The following is a 10,221-nucleotide window of genomic DNA, read 5'->3' as shown; positions in this document are numbered from 1 at the left end:
TAGAGTTAAAATCATACAATATTACAGGTACAGATACTTCATTTAATCAATGATAAGCATAAAATAAAACTGAAATTAAAACAATAGGCCTGAAATATAACCAAATAAAACTAAGACATGCATGCATAAAACTGGAATTCCAAAAAAAAATTCCACTGATATTAAAAGCAAAGGATATTCCCATATCCCTCCCCCCCTCCTCCCTCAAAAAAAAAAAAAAAAAAAAATAAGTGAATTTACAATATTTCTAAATATGTTATGTTTCATTACTATTACCCTTGATATACTTTAATTCGAGACAAATGCACCAACAGGCGTCCCCGCCAAACGTTCTGGAACATTTCATTTCAACACAAAAATGTGGCATTAAATAAATTTTGCACATACTAATGGCACTAAACCACCTGGCCACATCAGCTTACCTTTATTTTAGGTAAGACAGATCCTATAATGTTACCTGAAACGTGTACATACACAAACATACACACCTATCTATACACTGTGTACGCCAGATAAAAATAATTCCACCAATGAGCACAGATTTTAAACATGGTGCTATTTATTCTCAATTCTTCATAAATAATAGAGTTGTTTTTTTGGGGGGTGGGGGGGGGGAGTGGCGGATACAATAATGTTAGGAGTATCAAATTCACATGCATATTAATGCAGGTGGAATAAAAGCTGAACATTTATTCCAAAAAGTTGCCGTCTGAATACCCTGAAACTAAAACGTGGAGACAGAATCTTCCAGTCCCTAAAAAGAAATACCCTGCCAAAGAACGTTTACAGATATAGAGTACGTGTACAAATGGAAAGCACACTGCCAAAGATACAATTCATTTATATACATTCTCTACTGGGCCATTCATATGGTACAACTGGACGATCTGACATAATTCTTTGGTATTGAAAATTGTCATATGCATACTCTGAGAACAGAAAATAATATTTTTCTTTGACAATCCGATTTTATACGAGAAATTTTATTCTGGCAACGTCTCTGTCTTCAAATTACATTCTAGCTATCTTGATAAACAAAAATTACATTAGCATATCTGGATAAGTCAATATTACATTCTGGAAATCTGGAAACCCCAAAATTACATTCTGAATTCCTGAATAATCCTATATTACATCCCGGATATTCTGACAACCAAAAATTACATTCTCTATATCTTCGTAACCAAAATTTATGTCGACTCAGTATAAATTTAACAAAATTCATGTTGATCATGTGAGCAGTGGTTTTTACAAAACACATATTGATTACCATTTGGTGGATACAAAATTTATGAATAAGCGACTGAATATGATTGGAAATCAATACCTCAACCCCTAGATCTTCATAAAACTGAAGAACATGAGGTAAGTTCCACTAATAACACACCTGTGCAGTTAGATCATCACTTATCTCACATGTTGTACCAAATATACAAACGAGTCCAAACTTTCAAGCTAAGATTAGATATATGGACACAATGTTTCCCAATTTGATGATTAAACAAAACAAAAATTCAATGGTGTATATTCTGGGGTATATTCAGGTTGATGCATTTTCATTTATTTCAACGACATGAGTATTTGTGTTTAACTGTTGTTTTTTGGTATATTCCCTACTTCAGCAAGTTGTTCCTGAAGACACCAATGTGTCCACAACAAAAATTTTCTGATATCCTTTCTAACAGTTTTGGTTTTCTTTTTTTTTCATGGAAAAATTTCACTTTGCAAAGCTTAATTAATGTATTCCAATTAATATCAAATCATGTTCATTGTATTTGCAATACAAAAATCAGCCTAGTTTGCTTCTTTTCTAAGAGATTAATTTGCGAGCTTTACATTTTGGAATCAAGTTCTGCTTGATCAAGGGTAGGAATATGTAAGATCCACTGTTCTGTGAATGGAAAACTTCTTAACCTAACCATGCAATTTACACTGATGCAATTTACTCTTCATAACCAAATGAGCACTACAATAAACACCCAAGTTTTAATAGAGACAGGAGAAATAAGCTCACTTTACACCCCCAGAATTATGTATTAATAACAAGCAACGATGTAGGACATGTAATAATTAGTGTTTCTAATTATAAAAAAAAACAAAGAAAAGAAAAGAGTAATCATATATAAATAAACTATCTTATCCTTCTTTGATAGATGATTGTTTATAACAGAAAGATCCAACCATTGTTGGTAGCTCTGTTCTGAAGAAGCAACAACAGGTTTTGTTGCCTGCTTCAAATCAGGGAACGACAGGGGCAACAAAAACTGGCAACAATCTTGTTCTGGTCTGTGCAAGAGGCAACATGAGTTGTCTCTACTACAGTAAAGGCACAGCGCATCTCTACAAGAAACTACAGCAGCCAACTCAAGAAACAGGAGTTCATAGAGATGTTATTTAGTCCAAAATGTACGTGAACACCATAACAATCTTCTCCAAATTATCTCTGCTTGCTTCAGAGTTCAGGTGTTGGTTGCATTGTGAATGGAACTGTTGAAGACAACAAAAAAATCTGCAGATCAAATCATCTGTTCATTTCAGACGTTGGTGTCACCCGCAAGCTACCACATTAAGCCTGACCTTGAATCAGTGGTCAAGGTCGCAGCTAGTCACTTTACGATGAAGAGCCTGGCGAGCTATCAGAACGGTTGTCGTCGTGTGCATCTCCTCTCAACATTCCCATGTCCTTCAAAAGTTCCATCTTTTTGTCGTACTCCATCTTGAACACATTCTCCTTGTTATCCTTAAAAATATCAATCCTAAAGAAAAAAAAAAAGAACAGGATGTTAGTTTAGTTACAATGCCTTAGAAGGCTTAAACTTAGTTACAGACAGTAGAATATCAGAACTATGTTTCCTGGCCTGCCCTGAAATATGTTAGTTTAATATCAATAAGACAGGACAACTGAAAATCAACACATATATTTGCCATTAGCATGGCCCTAGAAAGTCAAAAAACTGAAATACCTTCTCAGATAATGAATGAAATGCAAAAAGTATTTTTGAGTATTTTAAGTTGTGAAATTTTCAAGTAAATCCTACACAAGGGGAATCTGTAAGGTTTACACTTCTGAAGTCTTGGGTATGATACAACTTGGGATTGAGGCCCAGAGCTATTATGAGGTGGATATTCAATTCTCTATGCCACAGCTGTGCAAAACCAATGATACAGCAATTAGACTATGGTTATCTTTGAGCTATGAACTGGAAAATTTTGAGAATTTATATCCGACAGTATTACAAGATAAAAAGTTATGCATGTTGCAAAGCTGGTATTGAAACTTCATCTGGACAAGCTGCGACTTTGCGGATATGTTCATTCAGATGTCTTCTTAAACTTTGTGTGGATTTTGCAAAACATCGAGCTTGTTGAATACATGTACTGTACCTGTAATTATTAGGAATTTTCCCTACACTCTTACAATCCTGGGTCTATTAAACTGTATTTCATCCGAAAAGATTAACAATTACTGCCCATTAGTACAGCAGATATATTTACTTATTTTGATTGGTGTTTCACGCCGTACTCAAGAATATGTCACTTACACGATGGCGGCTACCATTATGGTGGAAGAAAGTTGGGCAGAGCCCGGGGGAAAACCCACGGCCACCAGCAGGATGCTGGCTGACATTCCCACGTACGACGGGAGGAGTAGAGAAGCTGTCAGTACGTGAACACCCACATGCATTTTTTTTACAGGAACTAAATTTGTTTTTAATTTGTATTTGCACAGTTTCTGAGCGATATTCACTAAATATATTAGGCAATGAACTACAGTGCTGCATATAGTTTACTTTTTGTCAAGTGTCACATTTCACTGGATTCACCTTAAAAGAGGGCCACTTCAAAGTTGTTGTTTTTTTTTGTAAAGTTTGATGAATTTCTTACCACAAAAACTGCAAGTGTAGGCACCAAGAGTAACACTATAAAGCCTTAATGTGCTTCCGAAAATGCCATTTTACACACCAAATTTCAGGCGAAATACAGAATCTGATGTACAACTTTGATTAACCAGGCACTTCTTCCCACTTAATGTCATTTTGCTTCTGTGCTCACAGGCTTTAATACTGACCTGTCATGTATCATGGCATCCACCCCTTTCTCTTTGAGCAATTTCATGGCTTCCGGGTCGTTGTTGGCGTCTCCCCAGCAGAAAAGTACAAGCCCCATGTTCTTTATCGTCTCCACCAGTTTCAAGTCCTTCAACAGCAGCTCAGACTCCACATTCACACCCTGTCAATAAACACAATTACTCAATCAAGACTTTATTTTCAACAAACACATAACTAACACTCATTGTCAACCAGCATCACTCACTGACTCATTTTCAACCAGCATCACTCAGACTCATTTCCAACCAGCATCACTCACAGACTAATTTTCAATCAGCAGCACTTGTAGACTCATTTTTAACCAGCAGCACTCGCAGACTCATTTTCAACCAGCAGCATTTGCAGACTCATTTTCAACCAGCAGCACTCCCATACTCATTTGCAACCAGCAGCACATACCGATTCATCTTCACCTACAGTAACATTCTTGTAGTAAATAAAATTTCCTTCCCAAAAAACAACACCTAGGGTTATCAACCATGAAAAGAAAATATTTTCCTAAACTTAAAAGAATCTTGTGTCCAATGTTTTCAAGAATTTCAAGGACCAATAGATTTAGCATAATTCCTCAACATTTTCGCATATGAAAAAGCAACTTTCTGAGCAATTTAAGCATGTTTATAATTCAGTTTTTGGAGAAAAAAATACAATTGTAAATAAATCAAAAATATAATTTAATTTTGGGGAAAACCAGGCAGAAAAATACATTGGGTTGGATAGGCCAATTTCATGGCTTCACAAAAAGGTGTCATTTTATCAGTCTACATGGAATAATGCCTTTAGAAAATGCCTGAATAAACACCTTGGAAACATGGGGACAGGGTGAAGAATTACAGTAAGTATAAACCTTCAAGTGGAGATTAATGGGTACTATTCTACTAGTTTATTTATCAGTCTAAGAAAGTGTAATGTAACATTTAACATTGGAAAACAAACAAACACACAAACAAGTACTTTCTATAAGGACTTTCAGCAGCTTTATACCGGAATGTCCACTATGTCTGACATTCATTTTACTTATTTATTTCATTGGTTTCAAATTTCATTACTTCACTTATATGACTCATGAAACCCATGACCATCCGCGAGTTGCTGGTAAACCTTCTCATGTATGACCGGAGAGGAAGCCAGGACAATCAATAAGCATGGGAACATCACCTAGATTAAAAATCTTTCACCAAAATTCAAAATCTAAATTTCAAGGTCCAATAGAATCTTATGAAGAAAATTTCTGGTAAGGAATTTGAATGGAATAGCTGCCATCTATTTACTACAGTGACTCACCAGGAACTGATGAGCTCGTGCCAGATGGACAGCATCTGAAATACTGAGCGTTCTCTTGTCCATGAAGGGTACCCACTTCTCCACATCCTGGGTGAGGAACAGGACTGGGTATTTGTTCTGCTTCAATCTCAACCTGTTACGAACACAACACAACATTCAGTTACAGACTGTTTGGCTTCATACAGATGCTTGTTTAACTTAATAGAGGTGACTGTTTCATTTAATACAGGTGCTTGCTTAATAGAGATGATTGTTTAACCTAATAGAGGTGCTTGCTTAACTCAATAGAGCTGACTGTTTAACTTAATAGAGGTGCTTGCTTAACTAAATAGAGCTGACTGTTTAACTTAATAGGCTGCTTGCTTAACTCAACAGAGCTGACTGTTTAACTTAATAGAGAGGCTTGCTTAACTATTTATTTATTTGATTGGTGTTTTACGTCACACTCAAGAACATTTGACTTGTACCACGGCGGCCAGCATTATGGTGGGTGGAAATCGTGCAGAGCCCGGGGGAAACCCACGACCATCCGCAGGTTGCTAGCAGACCTTCCCACTTATGGCTGGAAAGGAAGCCAGCATGAGCTGGAGGCTTGCTTAACTAAATAGAGCTGATTGTTTAACTTAACAGAGGTGCTTGCTTAACTCAATAGAGCTGACTGTTTAACTTAATAGAGGTACTGGCTTAACTCAATAGAGCTGACTGTTAAACTTAATAGAGAGGCTTCCTTAACTAAATAGAGCTGACTGTTTAACTCAATAGAGGTGCTTGCTTAACTCAACAGATTTTTTTGAAGAGAGGTAAAGGTGTTCAAACTTGAATTCTAAGGTGGACTTTATGGACCATACTACCAGAGTTTAGGAACACTAACTTCGTAAGAAGTTTTTCCAACTATAATCACAACACTGAATGTTGGAATAACTGTTTTTACCCATAAGTAACAGATTACTGAAATAAAGTTCTCAAAAACTCATTCCTTCTGGTGAGCATCAGGTGAAAAAAAAAGAGTTCTTAGATACCGTCAGTATGGCTCATAAAGCCTACCATAGAATTCTAATATCTAAATCTTGCTTCTTAGATTTATCTTAGATTTCTTTTACTTTAATAGAGGTGACTGTTTCACTTTAAAGAGGGGCCTATTTAAGGTGCAGTTAAAATGAGTCCTGTCAACAAATTCGACCAAAGGATGCAGTTTTGATGCACAGTTCCAAGATTTTGAAGCCTAAAATGTTTTGTTCAGGTGGAGAGCCCATTAATCATTTGAACTGAACACAAATTAAAAAAAAACCAAAAAAAAAAAACCTGTTCAAATCAGAGTAACATTCACTTCAAAAAAAAACCCAGCTGCTTTGCATAATCCAGAAAACGTTCACTGTTATAGGACACGTCTTGATTTCACTTACAGGATGCAAACATCGGGATCAAAACAAGAGAGGACAACTCTTCGTGTGCCGGCCTCTTTCATGATCACCTCCAAGATACGATCCACATACATGTTCCGCTCAAAGTAATGATCTTGCTCAAATTTACCCGTCTGTAAGAGAAGTAAGACATGAGTTATATCCCTTTGCATTGATTTATTTATTTATTTGATTGGTGTTATACACCGTACTCAAGAATATTTCTATATTTTGGCTGAAGGAAACCGGGCAGAGCTCAGGGGAAACCCACGAGCATCCGCAGGTTGCTGACAGACCTTCCCATGTACGGTCTTTGCAATCATGTGATATATATTAAAGATGATTACAACACAGCAATTTACCCCGGTGATATCAAATAAATTGTAGTTAACATCACTCTGTTTTTTCCCTTTTTACCTACATGTAGTTCTGCCTAAGCCATGGTGTGCAGTGGCGTCTGTGTTGTTAGTTTTTAAGAACAATAAACAAAAGGAACATTATTTTCGTTGGGAAAAAGCAAGTTAACAAATGAAAAAAAGAAAATGCCGACACTCAAGTTTTTCTGATAAGTATCTCTTAATCAAACTACACAAAAATTCTTAAGTGGCTGAATCCCACAAATTATGTCATTAGAAAAAAACTAAACTTTAGGTGAAATACAAAACTTTATTTTTGATCATTTTTTTTTAGATTACCCCAATTCTAGTGATTTATTCAATATAAGTTAAATATGGCAGTTTACTTTTGTTCTTTTTTTTTCAGATTACCCCAATTCGAGTGATTTATTCAATGTAAGCTAAACATGGCAGTTTATTTTTGTTTTTTTTTTTGTTTTTTTTACATTACCCCAATTCTAGTGATTTATTCAACATAAGTTAAATATGGCAGTTTATTTTTGTTCTTTTTTTGAGATTACCCCAATTCGAGTGATTTATTCAATGTTAAATACAGTAGCTTATTTTTGTTCATTTATTTTTTGGGGGAATTATCCCAATTCCCCCACCTTTTCACAGATGAAAAAGCAACTATCAGTACAATTTGAGCACATTTGTAGTTTGATTATGGAGACAAAACTACATTTGTTGGATTGGCCAATTTCAGGGCTTCACAAAACGTATAACTTTATCAGTCTACAGACAATAATGCCTTCAAAATATGGCTCAATAATAACCTTGCACAAGAAGATTGAAGAAAGGTCGCCTTGTGAGAAGGTTGAAGAAAGGTCGCCTTGTGAGAAGGTTGAAGAAAGGTCGCCTTGCGAGAAGGTTGAAGAATTACAGTAATATACAATAATTTTTAAGTTTGTGCAAAGTCTGTCATATAATCTGATAGTTAGTAAGAAATCTGTTAGTGTAACAAGACATGTGTGTCTCTTTTCACAAACTAAACCTTAAACTAAAACAAGTTCAGCTGACACAGATTACTTCTTATTCATGAGATAATGTGCAGTTAACACAGCAAAGGAACAGTTACTTACCTTATCCTGCATAGCATATTTGATCTCGACGTTAAAGCCGACATGAGGGTCTAGGGCCTCAAACACTCTCTCCAGTGTGGGGAAGGGCTGCAGGTCTCCTGGCTCCAAGTCAATATCTGAAGTTAAAAAACAGAAGATAACTTCTAGAAGATGACTACTAATGCATAATGGCACTTCTAGAAGATGACTACCAATGCATAACGGCACTTCTAGAGGATGACTACAAATGCATAATGGCACTTCTAGAAGAAGACTACCAATGCATAATGGCACTTCTAGAAGATGACTACCAATGCATAATGGCACTTCTAGAAGATGACTACTAATGCATAATGGCACTTCTAGAAGATAACTACTAATGTATAATGGCACTTCTAGAAGATGACTACTAATGTATAATGGCACTTCTAGAAGATGACTACTAATGTATAACTGCACTTCTAGAAGATATCTACTATTGTATAATGGCACTTCTACAAGATAACTACTAATGTATAATGGCACTTATCTCAGATTGAAATGTCATGAAACTGTTACATTCTGTTTCTTAAACGTTTCTAAAATAGTGCAAAATAATTGACAATGCTACAGTAACTCTACACTTATCCAATGAAAAAACAATAATGAACACTACTTAGGCTATATTCGCAAAAAAGTCGATTTCTGAGACAAAAAAAAAATCCAAATACCATCACATGTAGAAAATCTACTTTAAAGAAAAAGCTGAATACTTAAGAATGGAAGAATATACTGCCAAAGTAACGGGGAAGGAATGTGAATTAAAAGACAAATGGAGTAGCAGCTATAATGTATTTGAAGAACAGTCAAATGTACAGAAATGTGAATGAAGGTGAGAGCGAAAATGTGGCTGCATATACATAAAAGTCTTCTGATTGGTGAACAAAAAAAAAAAAAAGAGGTCATATATATATTTGCCAATCTGCCAACCTGGCATCAGAAGTCAATAGCAGATGTCTGCACTCACCTAGATGCTTGAGGGTCTTCTCTGTTCGGTGAGCCACCTGTGAAACATAATATCAACACATCGTAACCCTGAGCCAACAAAACATCACTTTACACACAAACACTTCATTGGATTAGATGTATGCGTTATGGATTGGGTCTCTATTAAATATACACGACGCACTGAAATAATTCAGATAATTTATATCCCATTAGAAATATGCAAATTTACATATAGATTACAATATTTTCTAGACTTTAACGCAGGAAATGAATCTGTGAAAAAAAACATTTACGTATATCTAAATCAGGAAATATTTGAAGTTTTTACTGTGCAGAAACCAACAGCTAATCAAAGTAAAGGAACTGTTTAAAATGCAACACTTGAAAAAAGCCTCTGGCTGGTTCCAGAGCCTGTCTTGAGATTCCACAAAATGAATTTACACACAAAATGTTATAAAAAATCAGACACCACAGAAGGGGCTGGTTTTCCTGATTGCATTATCCTTCACATTATCATTGTACAAAAGGCAGGAAGTGTGCATGTTCACTTTCAAATACTTATATTTATTTATTTATTTGATTACAGTTTTATTGCCATATTCAAGAGTGTTTAACTCATTATGGTGGGAGGAAACCAAACTCTGTCCACAACCTGGGGAAAACGTATGACCACTCACAGGTTCTACCTGCCAGATTCTAGCACATATTAGCAAAGGCTAATAATTAATTCTTAATAAAAAATACTGAATTTCATACAGCTCTTATAGTAATTATAGAGTTGTCAGAACAGAATGTTCATCAAAAAACATTAACACTTCAATCGGAACTACAAATTCAAGCTGTAGTCCTTTTGAAATACTCAGTATTCACTGTTTTGAACAGTCCCCATGTTTCACACTTTTCCAGTTTTGTACATGAACATTTCCTATGTTTCCCACATTCCCTATTTTATGAATATTCCTCATGTTTCACACTTTTCCTGTTT

The 10,221-nt window shown here is 35.5% G+C and overlaps 1 protein-coding gene across 2 annotated transcripts in view; it reads right to left on the bottom strand.

Moving 5' to 3' along the window:
- Positions 1-204: 204 nt before the first annotated feature.
- The window catches only part of LOC135481077 (glycerophosphocholine phosphodiesterase GPCPD1-like), a 32,208-nt gene continuing 22,191 nt past the window's right edge, over positions 205-10,221 (bottom strand). For both annotated transcript variants that reach the window (XM_064761009.1, XM_064761008.1), the window contains exons 11-16: positions 9,256-9,292; positions 8,271-8,386; positions 6,797-6,927; positions 5,394-5,526; positions 4,070-4,230; positions 205-2,756 (exon numbers count right to left, since the gene is read on the bottom strand). In XM_064761009.1, coding sequence (XP_064617079.1) covers positions 2,612-2,756; positions 4,070-4,230; positions 5,394-5,526; positions 6,797-6,927; positions 8,271-8,386; positions 9,256-9,292 — 723 coding nt within the window. In that variant the 3' untranslated portion in view covers positions 205-2,611. The remainder of the gene's footprint in view (positions 2,757-4,069; positions 4,231-5,393; positions 5,527-6,796; positions 6,928-8,270; positions 8,387-9,255; positions 9,293-10,221) is intronic.

This window comes from Liolophura sinensis, chromosome 13 (genome assembly GCF_032854445.1).
Source record: "Liolophura sinensis isolate JHLJ2023 chromosome 13, CUHK_Ljap_v2, whole genome shotgun sequence".
Taxonomy (NCBI): Eukaryota; Metazoa; Mollusca; class Polyplacophora; order Chitonida; family Chitonidae; genus Liolophura; species Liolophura sinensis.
Note: the sequence above shows the minus strand (reverse complement) of the source record. Positions and strands in the feature narration are given on the sequence as shown.